Genomic DNA, 23,070 nt, shown 5'->3' on the forward strand with positions numbered 1-23,070 from the left:
ATCAAAAAGTGTTAAAAATGTCTTTGTGGAGTGTCCTTGGGGCGTAGGGGCCGACCGCACGCAGTCGCGCAGCGCTGCCTCCGCCTACCAGTCTCGCCCGCGATCCCGGCCCGGGGCTGTGGCGTCGACTCCGACCCAGGCAGCCAGCAGCCCGCGCGGGAGCCGGACCGCCGCCGGAGGAGCTCGGACGGCATGCTGAGCCCCCTCCTTGGCTGAAGCCCGAGTGCGGAGAAGCCCGGGCAAACGCAGGCTAAGGAGACTAAAGCGGCGAAGTCGCGAGACAGCGGACGAGCAGCGGAGGAGAAGGAGGAGGAGGTGAACCCGGAGAGGGGCAGCAAAAGAAGCGGTGGTGGTGGGCGTCGTGGCCATGGCGGCGGCTATCGCCAGCTCGCTCATCCGTCAGAAGAGGCAAGCCCGCGAGCGCGAGAAATCCAACGCCTGCAAGTGTGTCAGCAGCCCCAGCAAAGGCAAGACCAGCTGCGACAAAAACAAGTTAAATGTCTTTTCCCGGGTCAAACTCTTCGGCTCCAAGAAGAGGCGCAGAAGAAGACCAGGTCGGAAAGGGTTTTTGCTTTCTTTTCCCCATACTTTACGAGTGAGGTGGGGGCGGTGGGGAGCAGGTATGTAGCATAGGTGAGTTTGTCGGTGGCCCATCTTGTGCAGAAGAGGCCACCTAGCCTGTGTGCGTGCGTGGGAAGGCGATGGCTTTCTTGCCTCCGTAACAGTAACAGGCTTGCTGCATTGCAACTGCCCTGGGACAGGCGCAGAGCCTGGGGGCATAGTCTGCCCTGGGAGGCTTGCCCTCAGCTTCGGACACGTCACATATGTGCATGCCCGGTGGGCTGTGGGCAGGCGTGACCCAGACATGGCTATGATGTGTGTGGCGTGGAAATTGCAGGCGCAGAGCTGGGCAGGCACCATCCTCCCGCCCCAGGAGAGCCTGGGGAATCCCTCTCTTACCTTTATCTCTGCCTGTCAGACCCTTCCCCTCCAGCTTCCACCTCCAAGGGATGTGGGCTTCTGCTGTCTAGGCATTGCGTTTCTTTGATTACTTTTAAGCTTTTGGGGACAGACTTGACTTGTGGTGCAGCTTCGAAATGTTTGCTGAGGCGGGGGGAGGGGGGATTTCTAGAACCTTGCTGCAAAGAGCTTAGAGATTTGGTTAGACTAGTATAATTGGTTACATGCTACTAAAATGCGGTGTTGAAGAGGGAGTTTAAACTCATAGCCAGATTGTGGGTGCTTTTGAACATTTTCGGTGGTAAGAGTAGCGCGATATTCCAGCGACTGGAAATTCAGCTCTAGGTGTCAGGTTGCGTCAAGGTAGACCTTCAAGCGAGCATGCAGTTTATTTGCCATTCTCAATCAAATGAATCTTTTACACTCTTTTCTACCTTTTACTAGATAAATATTACAAAAAAAATAAGCCTCACCGATCTGTTATTTCTCCATTTATGTGTGCTACACACCCTGGGGCGGAAAAGCAGACATAACGTTTTCTGTTTGCACAAAGTTTTTAATGCATTAACTGTAAATTAAGCATGTTTCAAAAAAGGCTTAAGTGGTTGCGAAGAATGATTATGTGGCTCGAATAATCACATAAATATTATTTCAGCGCAGGTGTCTGTATTCAGTAAAAGAAAATTTTGGATAACATGATTGTTACTGGTAAATTAGACACTTGATTAATCTATGGTTATTCATAATTGAAAATAATTTTAATTAAGAATTCATATTTTTGATAATCACACTTCTGATATGAAATTTGAAAAATTAGTGTGCACTGATTTTTTCCTTCCCACCAACAAAAACGCTGCTCTTTTCACACACATTTTCACTAATGGTAATTAATATGACAAGATGTGTTAATGGTTGTTGTATCTCCCTCCTCCCTTTTTTGGTATAAAAGGCTCAATTTTCCAAATACAGTTTCCTTAATGGGGTTCCAGGTTATTTATGCATTTTCTACCTTCTTGGAAATAAAGGAGATTATTTATTCAAATTGTGGTCATTCTGAAGGAAATCTTTGCTAGTGGGTTTTTGGTCCTTGGTTCATTGGCAAACAACTTGGAATTATCTTTGTATTTCTCCTTTTTCTTTCACATGAAAAGTAGCACAATTTCAAAAGGCATCATAGCCATTTGCCATCCCATTACAAATACTCAATGAGATAGCGTTCCACTCTATAAACCAAAGGACAGGTTATCAGAAACTATAGACACTTTCAGAAGCTTTACCAGTGTTTCCAGGTAGAAAGAAAATGTTTCTTTAGTTTGGAAATTTATTCCGAAACTCGGGGTTTGTTTTCTTTCTTCCAGACACTTTAAAAGTGTAGTTTGACTTACTCCATTAAGATTTGTAACTGAAATTAGAAATTGAAATTCCGAGTCTTTTCAACTACATAGGCACAATGTATCAATTGATCCAAACCCTTGTTCTCTTTGCAGAGCCTCAGCTTAAGGGTATAGTTACCAAGCTATACAGCCGACAAGGCTACCACTTGCAGCTGCAGGCGGATGGAACCATTGATGGCACCAAAGATGAGGACAGCACTTACAGTAAGTGACTGCAAAATAAATAGTATATGCCAGTATGTTGTTAACATTCTGTTCTTTTTATTTATTTTAAAAATACATACGCTTTCCTAAATCCTGAATTGAATGCAAAATAGAGTCACACTACATAATCCTGTTTACACAGATTAACCTAAAGGAAGTTGAATATGAGTCTATCTAAGCTAGTAAACTAGGGCAAATAATGTTGACACCATCTGAAGAATAATCCAAATGTCATCTCCATGGAAATCTAGATAGATTTATGGCTATCCTTTGGATTTTATTACTTTTTTTCCCACAGAAAATTTACTCACCCACACACTGATCCAGAAATAGCATGTTATCTCTACTCTTAAGAACCGGTCTTAACCCAAGAGTAGTTTCAGACCATGAAAATTCATCATTACAAGCTTTCACTTCTGCTCCCTGCTCCACACACACCCTGATAACTCTGAGACTAGTGGAATTTAAACATTGAGATACCTCCACAGGTGGGTAAAGGGATTTCTTTTAGTTCTTTCTTTTTAACCATGATTTAAGACCAAATTGGAGACTATAATGGTGGGCCTAAAATAGGAACACATAAAAAAAAATTGGATTTTATTTCTAATTATTGAAGGAAGGTGATTCCAAGATGTTACATAACCTTTAATTACATGTTTTATTTATTTGGAGTAATAAAAATATAAGCACAAATAGCGCAGGCTTCTCTTCAATGATAATTGATGTTTTCTTGCAATATACAGATTTCTGGAGACGTATTAAATATTTCACAAGGTTAAAACACTTAGTTCTCACAATTTTTTTTTTGTTTTCTCCAACTACTGAATTTCTCTCAAACCCTTTGATAATTTCCCAGTAATAATCCCATTGTCGGCTGAGAAAATAGCCAAGGAAAGTAGGTCTGAATGCTAAGCAGTATACTCTGCAGCTTTTTAAGAGCTGTATGGCTACAGCAATGCCATTGACGAGGGCCTCAATAACTGTAAAGAGTTTCCCACCTTTTAGGAATGCTTCGGGGGGATGGCCAATCTATAACCTCAAGAGGAAGTCACTTTTAATTACCATTGAAGAAAGCTTTGTTGGTATGGAGGATGGGAAAAAACCTCATATTAAATGGTTCTTCACTGTTTTGCAAAAGTCACTGTTGTGATATTAAAGTTTTATAGTGAATCCTAGTTGTTCTTTTATGCATACTCTTCTATTTGAAACTATTAGGCAAGTGTAACTAGAGGGCTTTACTGTAATCAAATAACAGACGCTAGTGCGTGGTAATGATCTGCAATAAAACATTCCCATAAGTTATTATGCGAATTGATGTTTGGGGAAGGAATTAGGGGAGGTAAGCTGCCCTGCTTTCCACAGTGCCTCAGAAAAATGGGTCTGTTGAGCATTATTGAGGGGAAGTTCATGATTAGCTGCCAGTGAGCCTATCCAGTCACGTTTCTTTCCCCCTTTTAACATCTCTGGGTACAAATCAGAGAAGAAATATTTTGGGGCTGGTATTCACATGTGTTTCCTGAAAGGAAATTAAAAAAAAAAATAGACAATTCATGTACTGTGTCCTATTAACGGCAATATACCAAATTCATCAAGATCACACTCTAAGTAATCATTTTAGGAGATACACACACACACACCACACACACATATATCAAGGCTCCATTTCTTACTGTGGAGCTTTAAATCATACAGTAGGTTTTACTCTTCGGTTCCTACATATACATAGCTTCTGCCTTTGGTTGTCTTATAACTGACTGATATGCATGGCATTTCTGTGTACCACTAATGATATTGAAAGACCATTAAAGAACATAGCCCGATAACAGGACTCTGTATTTAGGCAGATTAAAATAGAGAGGTAAGTCAACTAAAGGTAAGTATCGTCATAACATGATGCATACAAATGGAAAGTATCTCAATAGAAATAGCAAATCGGTAGAGCTTGGATCTGCTCCTGATGTTAAGAGTAGCCAGAAGCTAGTGAGTTAGCTTAGCTTTGCCATTGAGGATATTGTGGGGCATAAGTCATCATGAAACAAGAAGGTTTAATGATTAAACTGATATATCATGAAGACGAGCCATCCAAATTTATTCTTTTTTTTCCTTAAAACCAAGCCATTTTATTGGTATTAATTGTTTAATTATTTTACATGTGCATAACGAGAATACAAGTTGTTTTTTCAACTATCACTCATGTATGTGATATTTCCTTAATATGTATTCATGATACTATGTTTGTATTTTTCTTACTCTTCTTTTTATTAACCTTCATTATTTTCAGCATATTTTCTCATTTAGTTTAATTTGATTGAATTGCATTATTTTTATTCAGACATGGTAAGCAATGTCATGATAAATCAGTTCACATTTATACAGATATATCCATTTCTGAAAACATATGTTTGATATTATGCATTTAACCTTACCTTATGTAGATTTATTATAATGATAAATGTCAGTTCAATAAAATCTCATCATGAGGAAATCAGCCATTATAAATTATGTATTTTCCCTTGAAAAGGAAAAGATGATAGACATCCCATGGCAGTAGTTTTATTATATCCGCCCTGGGTGTAAGGAAGGACATTTTGAAAGAGGAGTTTTCCCTTTCTCTTCAAACTTGCAGAAGCGTTATCAGTTCAACATGTTGCCTTTCCAACCTACCTTAATATATACTGTTATTAATTATTCTCTTTTGAGAAATTGACCTTGGCCAACTGCTGAAGAAGCACGGCTTCAGTGTTGCCTTCAGCAAACACTGGGTGACAACTAGGTGCATGGCTCTGATGAAGTGGCCCTTCAAATAGAAGGTGTTTGTTTTTATGCAGATAGAACAAACAAGAAACACAAGCACATTTATGTTTTAAACGCTTCTTCAAAACTTTCGCTGAGATGGAAGAAGAGATTTTAGGTATTTAATGAATGTGTTTTAAATACATAAATGAAGTCAACTTTTTTCTCATATTTATAATATTTTTATCCTGATCAAAATAATATCTTAAATCCATGAGGAAAGATACCAGATATAGAGAAACAAAAGCACATAGGAAGATATTTATTTGGTTTAAGCTCACCCCTGATATAATTTCTTTGCGTTTTTATCTGGGCAGATTGTCCCTTTAGACTTTTTTTTTTTTTTTTTTTTTTCCTGAGGCGGAGTCTTCACTCTGTGGCCCAGGCTGGAGTGCAGTGGCACCATCTCAGCTCACTGCAAGCTCCGCCTCCCGGGTTCGCGCCATTCTGCTGCCTCAGCCTCCCGAGTAGCTGGGACTACAGGCGCCCGCCACCGCGCCCGGCTAATTTTTTGTATTTTAGTAGAGACGGGGTTTCACCGTGTTAGCCAGGATGGTCTCGATCTCCTGACCTCGTGATCCGCCCGCCTCGGCCTCCCAAAGTGCAGGGATTACAGGCGTGTGAGGCACCGCGCCCGGCCCCCGTTAGACATGTTTTAAACCAACCCAGTTTATGATCTATAATGAATGTTTAAAGAAATGAAAAGATCGTGGTAGTATGATCAGTCAATCTCTAGATTTGCTACTCTCATCAAGTTTTTATTTTGGGGTCATGTTTTTTGTTTTTTAATCAGACTTCATGGAAATTTAAAGTGTATAGTGAAAAGTACATAGTTCCGCTGTATAGTTAATACCATTATTCAAGATTAAATAATCACAGGAATGGATTGCTAATGTTTTTTTCTTCTCTTCCTCCTTCTGTTGTCTGATGTTTGAAATTTAGACATTTCATTGCTCATTAAAACCTGAGTCAGAGTGATTGGAGAACATGGTGAAAATCAAATCAGTTTTTTTAATCTCTCTCTGTTTCTTGTGCTTGTTATAAGCCGCATTAAGAGCACTAAGAAAGTTCAGAATATTATTTTTAAAAATGAAGTTCTATAAATAATTCTGAATTTAATTTATCATTCTCTGTCATTTATTACTATGACTAAACTAGGTGTCAAACATATACTGATATTATAGTTGTCAAGTGGTATGTAGTGATATGGCTTTTAAACCAACCCCATATTGGAAGTTTTGGTTTAGTTTTTCAGATCTCAGAATTTTTCAAGTATGAACTTTTATATAAATGGGATTGTGATCTCTTACTTTTCAAAAACATAGTATCATATTTTCACCATACAGATTGCTATCAATCCACAAATGGGTGTTGAACACCTGCTGTGAACAAGACATCCTCAACAGAAAGGGATATGACAAACACATGACATGCTCAGAGATGTCAGACTTCTTGCCTGTGTGTTGCATTGTCAAATATAGCATGAGATCTTGGCTTGCAATCTGTGCAATTACATTCCTTTACCTCACATAACAGAAGGGCACAGCTTTTAATTTGATGAGTATTGAATGAAGTGCCATCAGTGGCATGTGGTAGGAACACTTGTCTTTTGAACTGTACAATATGTCCTAGCTCCTCTTTGGTAACACCCTGGTTTTAAAGGAACGATACATTGTAGGCTCACCAAGGAATATTTAGTTCTTCATTAGTATTTCTCATCCATATTACCCCACCTACTGCAGCAGAATATATATGCACAGAGATAAGTGATCCCAGAAAAACTACTCTTACCCACAGGGTGACTCCTTTACATTCTTGTTTACAGAAACCATAACAGACTGATTTATCATCCTCAATAAACTTACAAAACAAGGCAAAATCATCAACATTGGTCTACGACTCCTGAGAGAAAGGTGCACAGGCTATTTTCAAAAGATGTGTGTGGCAAGCACTACGTTTTAAAAATGTACTGTTTTATTTTTATTCACAGTGTGGGAGGGAGTAGACAGCTGGTAGTGGGAGGACACCCACTAGTTGTCTCCAGTGAGTGGTGTGTGGTTGTGAGGAAAGCCTGGGTGTAAGTTTCACGCAGTCAGATCTTCAAATGGAGAAATGAAGTCCTCACTGGCACCAACTGGCTGCCCACGTGCAACTATTTTGCTAAAATAATAATAATAAAATAATAAAATAAACTTCTTTTAAGTTCATTATTTTTATTCCTGTGTCTTTTGTTCTTGGAGACTAAAAGCTAGGAGCCCTCTCAATTCTAATCTTGGAAAATATTGGTCCTTTAAGAAATGCTACTCTGAAGCCAGGCGTGGTGGCTTACGCCTGTAATCCCAGCACTTCGGGAGGCCGAGGCAGGCAGATCACCTGAGGTTAGGAGTTCGAGACCAGCCTGACCAACATGGAGAAACCCCATCTCTACTAAAAATACAAAATTAGCCGGGCGTGGTGGCACATGCCTGTAATTCCAGCTACTCAGGAGGCTGAGGCAGGAGAAACCCTTGAACCCAGGAAGTGGAGGTTGCAGTGAGCCGAGATCACGCCATTGCACTCCAGCCTGGCGTGCAATGAGCGAAACTCCATCTCAAAAATTAAAAAATACAAATAAAAAAAGGAAATACTACTCTGGAAACATAGGACTACAAAATGACTTTTTCTTTTTACAAGACCTGGATTTACTGTGGGGTTCTTCTATACGGAATAACACAGATAATTTAGATGAGGGCATTGGACTCTTCTAAAAGTCTAATGACTCTCTCCCCAGCAGGTAGATTTTAAATATGACTGTGAGAATTTCAGCAGTTATCTTGGGGAGCAGTTTAAAACCTTAATTTGTTGATAATGACACTATTTAATGTACAGAACAATTCTTGGGACTGTATCTTTCCAGAAGCATCAAGATTCCCCCACCTCCAACACTGTAAAAACCATGAAATTGTGACCAAAGCCTTCCATTTTCTCCAGGCTACTAAATAATATGTAGTTACAGCTCCAGTTATCCGGCTACAACCATGAAATTAAATACACTACGAGGTAGAATGAGACCCTATCTGTCTGCCTCGGGGTGTGTGTGGGTGTGTTTGTGGGGGTGTGTATGTATGTATACATAAACAGGCATATATGCATACCCTCACCAACTACACACTCCTTTTGGAGGACCAGACAGTCCTGCTGGAAACATTGCAAAGTTCGGAAATTCCGAATTGTAACATTGTTTTCATGTTCTTTTTTCATTTCAGCTCTGTTTAACCTCATCCCTGTGGGTCTGCGAGTGGTGGCTATCCAAGGAGTTCAAACCAAGCTGTACTTGGCAATGAACAGTGAGGGATACTTGTACACCTCGGTAAGCCTTTGCCTGTGTGCATGTTTTGACTATTCTAGTTTTCATCCGATATGAAAGAAAATGTGCTTTGTATGTGTTATCATTACAGATTTCTGTGATGAGGAGAAGAATGTTGATGGAAATATTTCATTGAAAGGACAGATTAACTTTCAGTGAAAAATATATCTATTACCCATCTATTATTTGAAGCAAGCATTTTAGTATATCATCAAAGATTCACTGAACATTTTTTAATACAGTGTCATTTGGGTCGTTTTATGTAGCATATAATGGTCTGTCTCGCTGCCGTGCTTTGCAGCTGTGGGGAAGAAAGTCATTTCCATAACTCAGTTGAACATATGTTTATCCAGGTTTACGCCTAAAAAAACATAATGAGGTCTCTCCCTCAGATCAACTCGAGGAAATGAAAACCAGTTCTTGAAGGGTTTCTAGAGTCCTATTTCTTTTCTTCAGTTTGATTAGAATAGGATTCCTGATTGCTTCTGCTTTAAATACAAGCCCTATTTAACCTTTCCTTACCTATAAGTTCCTGCTTGTCTTTTTCTTGTGACTTCGGAGTGAACAAAATGAAAAATGGAACTTTTTCTCAGATGAATGTATAAAGAATGTAGACTAAAATTCAGTATGGAACATGGGACCAAATAAAACTTTAAAAAAATTTTGACATTTCGATATAAGCAAACTGATACAGTATTAGGGTTAAGATTTTATTCTTATTGGCAGATCTAGTTTCAGATTATAGGAGACTATTTGATATATGAATTTTTAATTTAACTGTATTTATTTATTTATTTATTTATTTATTATTGAGATAGAGTCTTGCTCTGTGGCCCAGGCTGGAGTGCAGTGGTGACACTCCATATTTTTAGCAGAAACAAGAGTTTCGCCATGTTGGCCAGGCTGATCTCGAACTCCTGGTCTCAAATGATCCACCTGCCACAGCCTCCCAGGTTGATGGGATTACAGGCGTGTGCCACCACGCCCAGCGTAATATATGAATACTTTTAAATCTTTGTTTTGAATTCATGTATTTTAATAAAGGAAAAGAATGTTTAAAATGGAGAAAATTGCTTGTCGAACTTCTTACTAGCAAGTCTTGACGAAGGTTGTTAGTACGACTATAGAAATCTGTTCCTTAAACTTCAAGTGAAACACTACCTTTAACCACTCTTGCTCGCTTGTTTCCTGAATTTCTTTCAAAGCCAGGTGTACAGGAAGACTCTTGGTAGATATGGTGGAAACCATATCATAACCCTGTTTTGGAGAGGCCAAGATGGGAAAGAGGTGGGAGAAGAGTAAGGCCACAGAGGGCCTGTTTATTTGGTAAATCAGGTAGTTTGTTTCATATTATGATAAAAGATTATGAAAAAAAGATAATTATCAGCGTATAACTCAAACCCTCGTCACTATCAGTATTCCTATCAGGCAATTTCAGCAGTCTGATTGCTTAATAAATATGGGGGGTTTGCTCCTTTTACTAAATGAAAAATGTGATTTAATGGCAAAGTTCATGAAATATGTCACTTTATTACTAGAGTGCTACTATAAAAGATAGGAAAGGGGATTTTATTTTAGATTTGTGTACTAAGGTAAGATAATTTAATTTTAAGTAATTTCCTTTAGATCAACAGAGTCTCTCAACAGGACCAGATACAAAGGTAGGTTTTTTAATAAAATAGATGCTTTCTGAAAATATTGTGAAGGCATGATAAGGAAACAGAATATACTGGGCATAGTTTTGAGAAAGCACATGCCAGATATCATATGAAGTAATTACTGATAAATCATCCAGAATTTCAGTGGGTTGTAGTCACCATTATGGTGCCCTGATGAGAAAAGCTGACTAAATATAAATTTTGCAACATCACAATTGAAGAACGTACTTTGGAAATAATATTTAAGTAAGAATGTGGAAAATTATTTAACTTGGGTTTTATGTCAGGTGCCCCCACTCAAGAAAATTAGGGCATTCAACATTACACTTAAGGAACCAATATTGAAAATGTGTAGCCTACCATTCAAATTAATCATTATTCCAGCAAACTGATAAATGTCAATGTGAGCTCATTTCTAAGAAAGGCTTCCCAGGGAAATGAGGACTATAGATTGGTGAACTTCCTTTCCATCATGGGTGGGCCAATATATACCCAAATGTGGCACACCTTGTATGTATTTCCTATGAAGAAAAAAGAAGCCTTAAGTAAGTGTTTCTGTTAGAGAAAAGGAACTATGTTTTTGTTAAGGAGGAAATATGCCTGATTGATGATCCTGGAGTTCATATATGGAAAGAATATCCAAATTAGTCTGCTCCAGAAAATAAATCAGAATCCTCTTTAGAATTAATTTTCCAGTTCTTCCAATTACTCCTTATTGATTGTGGCTGGGAATCCATTCACCAAGTTGATCACCATCCTCAGTGGGCACTTCATTTTGCTATCATCTTATTTAAAGTGTGGTGCCCAGACTATTTTGGATGGAGCTCTCTCCTAATAACTTCAGCAACTTATATGGCTGAGATCAAAAGCTTAATGAAATACCATGTTTCATCAAGAAGAGACAGCAACCAAAGAGGAAGGATCACTCTTCCCTTGCATAAAACCATGGCACTTCTACTACAGAAATGCTACATGCAATTTTGCAAAGTGTCTCTTAGCAAAGAGAAGGACAATGACATAAAGAGAAAGCGAAAGTAAGCAAAGGAGGTAAGGGGCTGCTGATGTGGGGAAGTTAAAAAAAAATTGGTGAAGGATGACTACAGTCTGCCTAAAAAGCAATTGCAGTGGGAATGGCTAAAAGGAGATGGATTACTGAGATATTTCAGAGGTAGAATCATCAGGATTTGGTGGCTGATTGGATTTGGAAGGAAAGCAGAACCACCATACATGGTTAAACATATATGGTCGCCATTCACTGCATAGATGAGAATGAGGTGTCTTCAGGTAGAGAATTTTAAAAAAAGTCTTCACAGAAGTGCTCAGTGAATTATCAGGGGTCATGAGGGAGAGGGGGAATTTTGCCTCTGGCATTTGGGCTGATGGTGAAGCTATCAACCAAGTGGAAATAAAGGGGGACAAAAGCAGATCTGAGGAAGATACCTGAGTATAGCTTTCAAGGGATATTTGAAAATATGAACCTAGCACTTGAGAAAGGGACCTGAACTAGAAATAGAACTCGGGAGTTATCACATGTAGGTAGCAGTCGATGCCGTGGAAATAATTATGAGAATATGTAGCATAAGAAGAGGAGAGAGCTTGTCAAATAGTATTAGAAAATAACAGCATGGAAGTGACCAGCAGAGGAAGAATAACTAATTATGGCAGATATAATGGTATTGCAAAAACTAAATGGGGAAAGAGTTTTAAGAAGAGTCAGGATGTGAAATGTTTCATATGTTGTGGGTGATCTTAACAAAAGCAGTTTCAGTGGTGGAATGTTGGGAACAGAAGCCAGATTCTAGTGGCTTGAGGAGTAAATGGGATGAGAGGAAGTAGAGGCAACAGGTATGGGATTTCTAAGGGAAGGGAAGGGTGGGTGTGTATTTAGGGCAGAATACAGGGTTGAGGAAGACTAAGGGTTCTTTGGTTAAGGATGTCACTTGAACATATTTGTTAAGTAAAGGAAAGGAACACATAGAAAGGGAGTGATTAGAGACATAAGAAACGGTATTCTTTATGGAGTGGAGCTGCAGAAGAGATGGAAGGGTGATGGAATTAAGTATAAGTGAAAGAATTACATTCATCTTGAAAAGAAGGGACACGGAATCTATGATAGGAGACAAAGAGATGAAGACAGATGCAGACATAGGTTTACTGAGTCTGCAAGTGATAGACAAGGAAGTAGAAGAATTTTCTATCAGATGATCTGCATTTTTCCATTAAAGTAGAATAAGAGGTCACCTACTGAAAGTCAAAGGTGTGGGGGTAACCGTAGGTAAACAGGGGTGGGAACAACTGTTTTGGGCAAAGGGAGTGGAGACAGTTTAATAAACAAGAGTAGGTTAGCTAAGGCCGTGGGTCACATCCAGCCCACTACCTGTTTATGAAAATAAAGTTTTATTGGAACGCAGCCACACCCATTCATTTACTTATTGTCTATGGCTGCTTTTGCACTGCAACAGCAGAGTTGAATAGTTGCAACAGAGCCCTTATGGCCCACAAAGCCTAAATTATTTACCAAATAACTTGTCCCTTGACCTCCCAGAAAGTTTGCTGACCCCTAGATTGTAATTAGATAATGATTCTCAGTCATAGGTACCCATCAGAATTACCTGGGGACCTTTAAAAAATTCCATTCTTTGTGTTACACTTGGACCAATTCTATCAGAATATCCAAGAGTGGGATCTATGCATGAATATTTTCGAAAGTTCCCAGCTAATGCTTATGAAAACCACTGATCTGAGCTTAAGAAAAATGATTGTTGAATAGCACTGAGGCATTGAGGACCCACCACTGAAGTCAGAAACCATGAGTTTATATGCACTTAATCATTTGTTCCAAATTCCTGATACCAATGTTTTTCTGTTTTTGCAAGCAAATTGCTTTTACATTTTTGAAGGAACATTTCTTGAGATGATAGAAAATGCTGACCCCTGGAAGAGCTTTCTTATTTTATCTCTTTTTCTTTGTTCTACCTTCTTTTGCATTTCTACTTCTATATCCCTCAATTTTTTTTGGGGGGGGAAATTCAACTTTACAGTTTTTACCAATTTTTTTCTCCCTTTTGGCCATTAAATAAAGAAACAACACCTCCACATTGTTATTGTTACAGAGATAGCAATTTATTTTCCATGATTAATCTCGGAATTCTTGCACTGCACTCTCCCTTCCCCCCCTCTTTTTTTTCTTGTTGCCATGGGGGACAGACTTGATGTAGGCTCAAGTGGCAGTGCAAAACCATCTGTGGCACAGAGAATCATAATTAGCCATTATTTCATAACATATTTACTTTTGTCCGTGATGTATGCTGAGTCTTCCTGGGACTGCAAGGAAGTTGTTATTTATTGTGCAGAGAGAATTTTGTTCTTACCTTCGGTTTTCTTTAGAAATAATAAGGAGTTGTACACAGGCTTTTGAGAGTTCCTCAAAATTTCACAGTATGAATATTTAATAGCATAAAGCTGTTTGTAATAAATGTTTTAAAACTGCTTGAAATAAATATTCATTAACTATAGAAAGTCCAGTGTCTTACATATAAAAAAATTCCCATTCTGTGTCTACTTTAATAAGAAATAACAGATATTAGAAACAGGATAGCAAAAACGCAAAGTTAAGCCAAAAACATTATTTTTTTTTTTTTAATTTTGGAATGTTCTAGAACTCATTAGCAGCAGTGCTACCCATATAATTACTTACCTTTCAAAAAAATTTAGTTTTCCTTTTTCACAATACACAGTATTGCTTGGGTTGAGGTTGGGGCAGACAAAATGTATAGACAAGTAGAAATCCTTTGACAAGCCTTTTTCATTCATGAATTTCCAGGGAAAACTTGTGGGAGTGATTTTACTGTCATGTTTTGTAGTCCTGGGACTACCACAGCAAAATAGATGCAAGACCAGAAAGCAGTCCTCTTTCTGAGAGTCAGCTTGATGCCATGGGAATGAGACAGCTTGTGTTACTAATCCCAACGGCTCAGTCAGACTGCAATCTGAGCTAAGGGGACATATTTTTCTTCTCTACTGGATTATTTTCACATACCTTAAATTTACCGTTTCTTCTCTCATTACATAGAGTTGTTCTCACATTTCACTCACAGCATCTCATAATGCAATCTCCTTTGAAGGAATCACTATCAGAAATAGTGACAAATAAAACAATACCAGCCCCTTAGCAGTTGTGACACCTTAGCCTCACTTGTTTTATTCTTTGACAACTTAGCTTTGCTTTCCTTTAAGGATGTTCTATGCCTAAGTTAATATTTAGATTATATTTAATGCATTTAGCTTGGGTTTTAAAATGTTATAATTTTTTAACACATATTGCAAATTTTTGGCCATTGTAAAATCAGTTAAGAATTACCGCTTTAAACAAACTAAATATGAGAAATATAAATATTAAATGGAAAAATTCTTCATTTGACTATGCCTCTAAACACGTTACATTTAGAGAGATGCATTTGATTACTGACTGAGGTGTGTGATGTATGAATACATGCATAAATATTCTTAGAATGCTTTTGCTGGTGAGCAGGGAAAAGCCTGAGATGGCAGCCCAAGATGCAGCATTTAGATAATTCAATTAGTAAGTGTTTTGTCATTTTCCTTGTTCTCAAAGACACTAACATTGAGTTTGTCAGTCATATGTTAACATTCTTGGTAACTTCAGAATCCCTGAAGATGACCCGTCCAACAAAACTGGTCTCAAGTTCTGTGACCTTTTTTAACTGTAAGGATATTTTTCTATTTCTCAGCCTGATCAATCTCATGGCCATACTCTTGGACCTTTTCATATTCCAGGCTGTTGACCACTTTTCCATTATCTATTACCTCCTCCTTTTTTAAAACAGCTTGAATGAGATATAGTTCACATATGTTAAAATCATCCGTTTAAAGTGTGTACAATTCAGTTTTTAGTATATTTCACAAGGCTGTCCAACCATCACCACTGTGTAATTCTAGAATATTTTCATCACGCTAAATGAAGAAATTATACCAATTAATAGACACACCTTATCCCTTTCCCCAGTCTCAGGCAAACATTAGTTTACTTTGTCTCTCTATGGATTTGCCTATTTGGAACATTTCATACAAAAGGAATACAATATATGGCCTTTTATGACTGTCTTCTTTCACTTAGCGTAAAGTTTAAAAGACTCCTACATGTTGTAGCATGTATCAGTACTTCATTCCATATGATGGCTGAGTAATATTCCATTGTATGTTCCTACATTGGTTTATTCATTGTCAGTTGATGGACATTTGGGTTGTTTCCCCAAATACCTGCATAGCTGCTTCCTTCTTTGTTCACGTCTCAACTGGAGTGACATTCTTTAGAAAGGTCATCTCTGACCACCTTAACTAAAGCAATACATTCACTGTCTGTATTATCCACATTTATCTTCTTCAAGGCATTATCACTATTTAAAATTATTATTTTGTGTGTTTATTTTGCATCTTCTCCAACTAGAATTTAACATGTTGACAGCATATATTGTGTTTTTCTTATTCACTACCGTATCCCCAGTGCCTTGATTAATGCATGCTGTTGTTTTCTGAATACATATTTAATGACTGACTTTATTGTCATCAAAAGGGAAAGATAATACATACTTATAGTCCGATTTTAGTTCCTTTGCTTACAACTTTTTTTCCGGAAATAACTTCAAACTTAGAGAAAGCTCGCAAGAATAACACTAGTACAAATGACTCCATATATCCTATCCTCCAATTCATTTTGCTCCATTTGCTTTATCATTTGTTCTTTCTTTCCCATACACACACGGTTTTCTGAGCCATTTGAGAGTATGTTCTCCCCCGGCACTTTACACCTATTTCCTAAGAATAGGGATGTTCTCTTATATACTGACAGTAATGAACTGCAGTAAATGTAACATTAATACAATATTCTATCTAGTCGACTGTCCATATTCCAATTTTTTAAGTGAAAAATATGTTCATGTTTTCCTTCAGTAGAGAATCCAGTCTAGGGTCAGTTACAGCATTGGCATATCTTCTTAGTCTCTTTTAATCTAGAACATTTCCAGAGACTTTCTTTGTGTTTTATGACATTAGAATTTTTGAAGACAAGAGTCCACTTTCTAATTTTAAAATAAGCATTCACAATTTTGGGTTTGCTTGATGGTTTTTCTTAATTCAATTGAGATTAAGCATTTTAGCCAGAGTACTGCATAGGTGATGGTAAGTCCTTCTTAGGTATCACATCTGGAGGTAGGCAATATCCACTTGCCCCTCGTTGGACGATAATTTTGATGATAAAATCAAGGTGCTAACTGATTTCCCCCTCTATAATGCTTGGTTTTCTGGGTATTTGTGTGTGTGTGTATGTGTGTGTGTCTCAACTAGTAAATAATCCACTGGGAGACACTTTGAGACCATGTAAATATCCTGCTCCTAAGAGCCCAGTTTTTAATGTTATGTTTTCAGCAATCCCAAACCTCTTTAGAAAAGTAAAATAATTAGTCTATAAATTGACAAATGACCGATGATTCCCAGATATGTCATATAAGTTTACTGATAACTAAACTGAGGTAGAAAAAAATAACATGGCCAGGCGTGATGGCTCACGCCTGTAATCCCAGCACTTTGGGAGGCCAAAGCGGGTGGATCACCAGGTCAGGAGATCGAGACCATCCTGGCTAACACGGTGAAATGCCGGGTCTACTTTAAAAAAAAAAAAAAAAAAAATTAGCCGGGCTTGGTGGCAGGCGCCTGGAGTCCCAGCTACTCGGGAGTCTGAGGCAGGAGAATGGCATGAACCCGGGAGGCGGAGGGTGCAGTGAGCCAAGATCGCGCCACTGCACTCCAGCCTGGGCGACAGAGGGAGACTCCATCTCAAAAAATGAAAAGAAAAGAAAAGATTAACATTTTTTTCAAAAAAAAAAATGTCATAAAAAATATGATCTGGCAGCAGTTTCTGGAATCAGCATTCTAGTCACTGGGCTTAAATACAATTAATGGAAGGGTTGTTTGCATTGTTCAGGTGCAATAACATCGATTCTGATACATGTTTTAATTTGACACCATGAGTAGGGGGTTGGTTCATGTTAAGATGCCTCAGATGTTCAGTATGTTTACCTGTCAACTGCAGGCTTATGCTTTTGCTGATTTGTTTACTTCCTATGATTTTAATGTGTGACAATTGAAGACCTAATTTTCAATGGTATGGCTTTGCATCTTTAACTCTTATTCTAATACAGAAAGGATGTCAAACTTTAGATGAACTCATTGATCAATTTACAGTAATGAATGTACTTCTAGCAAATATTTGTAGCATGTAAAATGTTTGAATTATATCAGATGGTATATCAGCAGGTACATCTAGTTTCAATTCTGGTGTTACTTTTTAGAGGCTTAAAAATCTAATAGAATTAAATGGAGAGCTTTGTTTAATAATGAAAACTCTTTAGGGAAGTGATATGGACTCAATTGTGGAAGGAAATTGATTTAAAATAAACACAAGCAGTATCACATCCAATATTGAAGAAAATGATCATTATAAAATAAAAAAATCAAAAAGCATAGGCACAAAGGTATTCTAACTTCTGATTAAAACTTTTGCTTATTGATATATGTCAGTTAATTCACAAATTGTTGAATTTGGTTTATTTAATATAAAATTGGAAAAGTGTTTACTATCAAAACTTAGGTTCCTAATTTTGGTGTGTAGTATACATTTGATAAACTTTTTTGATGAATCGTTTAATTTTATGGGATTAAACATTTCTGATGAATGTTTTCAGTTCACACTAATGGTTTGTATGGGTAATTATACAAACACACATATTTCTGAATGCTATCATTAGAAATGGAAAATACAGAAAGTTAAATTTTTACAGGAAAAAAGCAGGGAAAAATAAGCAAACTTTGTTTATTACTAAATGGGTCTGCTAGCTCTTATGTTTTCAAGAGGTGTCCAGCTATTGATTTGGTGTTATTAAGATGAAAATCTTTAAATTTATTGCAGTGAAAAATATACAGAAGTAGCAATATTCATCGTAGATTTTTCTTCCAAACACAAGTAAATCAGCATAATTTTCAAGGCCAGAAAACATTTCCTACATCACAGATTGTTTCACGTTTATTATTCTTTGCAGTTAATGTAAGTTTCACTAAAATATGAAAGAAAATCTAGCTTGGCATTATTTGTATATGAAATTGCATAAATCTGGTTGCTTGTACCTTCAAAGTCAACTATTTTCTCTTTACGGACTCTAAAAAAATATCAAAAAATGGGTAAAGTATTCAGGGTGATGGTCTAGTGTTTTAGATGTAAGAATGAGGATGGTACTTTCTGAGAAATCAGGGAGACAATATTGGTTGTAGCTAAATGGAATGTGACTGGCTCTGTATTCTGTTTTAGAGGCCAAGTTGAAAAAAATAATACAAATGAGAGGTCATGGAGCACATATTTAACAGAGTGTTTCATGGTTTTAACTCTGAAGCTAAATTCATATTTGTGGGAAAAAGCCAGACTCTTGAAGCTAAACAATAAAATAATTGGCAAGAATGACTAAGAGGAATTTTAGCAAGTAAAGCCAGATGTAAGAGGATTTACACACACACACACACACACACACATGCACACGCACATATAAGAAAGACAAATGGAAAAATGTAATGTTATATTCATTGCTCTGTTGCTATAACGGCACTAGTTATTTTGGAATTCCTAAAATAATTCTAAGTTTTAAATACATAACCTGCACTGAACATTTGGAGATTGCTCTAGCAACATATTTGGTAATGCTAAATAGCTTTATGAAAGACAGCAAATACGACTTTTTAGCTTTATTTTATGTGATTACCCAATGATTCTCATGTCTTGGTGAACACATTGTTTTTAGTCTCTATTTCCTTGTTTTTATAATGTTAATCCACAACATTAAAAAAAAAAAAAAAAAAGCTCAGCAAAACATTTTTCCTATGAACCTTGTGCATTGAATTAGTTTGCCTACAAAATCCTGTGCTCATTAATTAGTAACTGATTTGTTTTCTCTCTACTTCCGAATTAGTCATAGAGCAGCCTAGCAAAAGTAAGCTTTCAACACATATTTATTGAAATAATTAATAGGGATGTGTATAATAAAACATAAAAACTGATGATATTATTTCTGTCAGGCCTATTGAGTATTTCGAATAAGTTGCAGAGACCAATTGTAAACTTTTGTGGGTCCTCTGAAGTGGTAACGTTTTAAAATTACATAAGAAAGTGAATTACTGAGACACAAGAAAAAAAAATTGGAAGCTACAGCACTGGTTTCAATGATTACACCACTTAAAGGAAATTGTGACTTCTGAATAGGGAAATTTTAAATGAAAGCATTTTCTGATCATTGTAATAGCTGTAACCAAGGTTAATAACTGGCAAGCCCCTGAATAATACATTTAATGTATTTTGTCCAGGCTGAATGTGTGAATAGATAACACATCTATGCTAACATTCTGATTAAGTTATTCATCAGATAACCTGATGCTAACTACTTTTGACAGTTCTGGAAATAGAAGTACTGTGAAAGCCTCAATTGATTTCTTGGATGGATTTTTCACATAGCCAGCAGCCATGATATATAACACCTCCTTTTAAAAAGGCCTCAGATGTGTATAGGAATTCTGGCATATCATATAACAAAAGTAGTTAAAATTAGGTATGATGTTCATTTTTACCCAAGAAAAAATGTCCTGTAAGGATTTGGAAGAGTCATATGTAAATAACCCCAAAGTATTATAACTTAGACTGTAATAATACGAAGGGTGAAAAATGTCTGATAGAAAGAGGATGTGAATCATTCCATAATACTTTCATAATTGTCAGTGAGACACCAGGAAATGAAAGTCATAGCTTTCAGAAATGAAATCTGAACAGGTAAAACTTCATTGTGTATAGTAAATACTATAACAAAAAAGCCTGTGTTCAACAAATCTATTGCTATATCCTGGCCACAAAATCAGCAAGGCTATAACAAAAGTCCTCTTTAGAGTGCTTGTTTGTTGATCTGCTTAAAGACGTCTTAAAAATATTTAAAGTATTCCCTGGTTCCTTCCCATGTCATAACAATGATTCACTGTAATAAACGTGTTAACGAAAGAGCCTCTTTGCAGTGCTATTTTCACTGAGGAAGATAGAGCCTACGGGAGACCTGAAGCTGAGAGCTTTCATATTGTATCATAACCTTTGAAGTAGAAATTCCCTGAAAACTCTCTTCATTGCTCTTCGAGTCTCAGAGAGCCCAGTCGCACATCTAATCTCCCAGAGAAGTCGAAGCATAAAATGGTCCAGAAGCTTTGCCAACCAATTGATTAGCATATACCTGTTGAATATCCATAAGATACTAGGCACCCCAAACCATGATCATGTTGATCCATCCATACTGTCAATGTCTGGGATTTATAGTACACATAAGGAGATTCATCCCAGATTCAGATCTGTAATTGTTAATAGTTGATCTACTACAGGATCAGCATAAACTGTTTCATCCTGACTTCTGCAGCTTGGCAATGCTATTTTTAGCCCAGAACTCACTGTAAGAAGATTCCATAGAGGGAAACAATTTGAATGCCTTGGGATGGGGGTGGGTGAGAGTGCATCATTATGGAAATTTACCAGTTATATCAAACAATATATATTGGTTGCTTGGCACCACAGACTTTAGCAGATCACACTAAGATCATGCTTATACGCCATGAGGAGGTAAAATTGAATACACTGGAAAATGCTTTTCAATCATATCAGGAAATGATGTAGGATAAAATGCTTTAAAATTTTTATATATGTGTGACTCAGAAAAAAAAAGGCTCCCACTTACCCAGCACAAGTGGATTACAGTAGATTCAACCAACCAAAGCTTTTAGATATATCAGAGTCCACCTCACATGTTTGGCCAATGACACAGGGATATATTTCCCTCCATTTTTCTGTAACTTCAAGTTCCAATAGTAGGCATAGCAAAGAGAAACAATGCTGACCCATGGCGAGAGATATAATTTCCTGAATCTATAACATGCAATATATATTAACACCTGGTATTTTGAGGAACGGAAAGTGCTTATTTCTCTAAAAAAAAAAGAGTTATCATTTTCTCCTATTGACTTTCTCGAGTGACGAGGAAACAGAGCAAAGTTTTGACCCTCCTATCTCCTCCTTCTTTGAGATCCCCGTTACTTATTTACCCCTTCCCTGTAGTTAGATGAGTGGTTAACACTAGAAGCAATAAGTGGAAACAAAACACATTTATTAAAGCTCTTCGTTACATTTATGTTCCTCAAATCTTTACCAGTAAGGGAAGCGACCTGGCCAGCTCATTATGTTTCTCTGTACTCCTCTAGTCCCAAAAATAATTGTTTGCTTGAACAAAAAAGTTCTGCCTTCAGTAGGGCTGTCAAAAAATCAAAGCTCACGTACATCACAAGGGTATTTCAGTCAAACAATTATTAAATTTCACATAAGAAAATACACTCAACAGATACTTTAAATGCCATCCCTGATCAAGGCATGAGACTATTCAAACAAATAATTAAACTTGAAAATAGGGGGTCAACAGAATCGTGATGGGTGGTTTTGCTGAGTTATTTTCTTTGCTGTGGACCTTGGCCTTAAATGTCCACATGGAGGGCAAACAGAGCAGCATTTTATTTCATTTTCTCTTTCCCAATATCCTACTTACTTGAGGTATGCTTTCGCTTCAGATTTTGAGGTCAGACTTTTCTTCTCTATAACTCAGCCTTTTGCCTCGTCTGCTCAGCGGCAGCTATCTTGAACCTCAGAAACCTTGGTGAGACTAGGAGTTTCAGCATCAAAAGAGGTGTTTGGTTTGGTTTGGTTCATTTGTTTTTCGGTGTCTATAACACATTCTAGTGATGCTTATCAGTTTGCAGGAACCACTGATGGTCCTTGCTGTCAGAGGCAAGGGCTCTGCCACTTGGGGCGTGAGTATTGGTGTAGACCCAAGGAGAAAGTTGTTTTGCAACAAACCGCCTGGATAGTAGTGTTGCTTTGTAATTATGTAAAATCAAGACATTCAAAAGATGCTGGCAGATAAATGAGAGATAATAATAGTAAAGAAACAAGAATTCCAGAAATGTAAAACAATTCTGAATTAGATTTATTTCAGACCTAGCTACCTTTCTTTTTGGCAGTCAGGACACCATTCTTGGGAGTTTCAGGGAATCAAAATGAAAATGAAAGGCAGTTTCTTACGCGAGGTTTTTAGTATTCTCTGAAATTCTGACTAACCTCTGCCCTCAGGGTTCAACAGTATGAGAACTCCTGGTCCAGATGCCCAGTAATCTCTGTATCACCTCTGTAATAAAAAATACAGTATAAAAAGGAGTAAATTCAGTTATTTAGTAGTGAAAATGATATGATGACAGATATCTTCAAAGACGCTTGTCATTGATTTTCTCTCCATCTGTGCTAATATTCACATGCATACCTATGCAAATAGGCTTTAAATGATTTGATTCCATTCCCAAAAGTCAGATTCTCCTCTTGTTCATTTAGCATTTTTCTATTAGGATATTTGAAAAAAGTATTTTTTATGGTAAATATGGAAGCATTTCAGCAATCTTCTTTTTATATGGTCAGTTTTCCATTTTGAAGTGGAAACACTCATCCTTCTTGTCAGAATTATTGTGAACTGCCTTAGTTTAAAAATTGGAACCATGATGAGATTTCATTGTTACTGGAGTAGGTTTTTTT

At 37.3% G+C, this 23,070-nt stretch overlaps 1 protein-coding gene across 5 annotated transcripts in view; it reads left to right on the plus strand.

Moving 5' to 3' along the window:
• The window catches only part of FGF13 (fibroblast growth factor 13), a 581,422-nt gene that overhangs the window by 503,729 nt on the left and 54,623 nt on the right, over nucleotides 1-23,070 (plus strand). For 4 of the 5 annotated variants that reach the window (XM_012001629.1, XM_012001633.1, XM_012001631.1 and 1 more), the window contains 2 exons: nucleotides 2,448-2,558; nucleotides 8,597-8,700. In XM_012001629.1, the coding sequence (XP_011857019.1) occupies nucleotides 2,448-2,558; nucleotides 8,597-8,700 (215 nt within the window). Of the gene's footprint in view, nucleotides 1-23; nucleotides 555-2,447; nucleotides 2,559-8,596; nucleotides 8,701-23,070 lie in introns of those variants that run through there. The other variant, XM_012001630.1, reaches the window with a different exon arrangement.

Source organism: Mandrillus leucophaeus, unplaced genomic scaffold (genome assembly GCF_000951045.1).
Source record: "Mandrillus leucophaeus isolate KB7577 unplaced genomic scaffold, Mleu.le_1.0 Scaffold668, whole genome shotgun sequence".
Taxonomy (NCBI): domain Eukaryota; kingdom Metazoa; phylum Chordata; class Mammalia; order Primates; family Cercopithecidae; genus Mandrillus; species Mandrillus leucophaeus.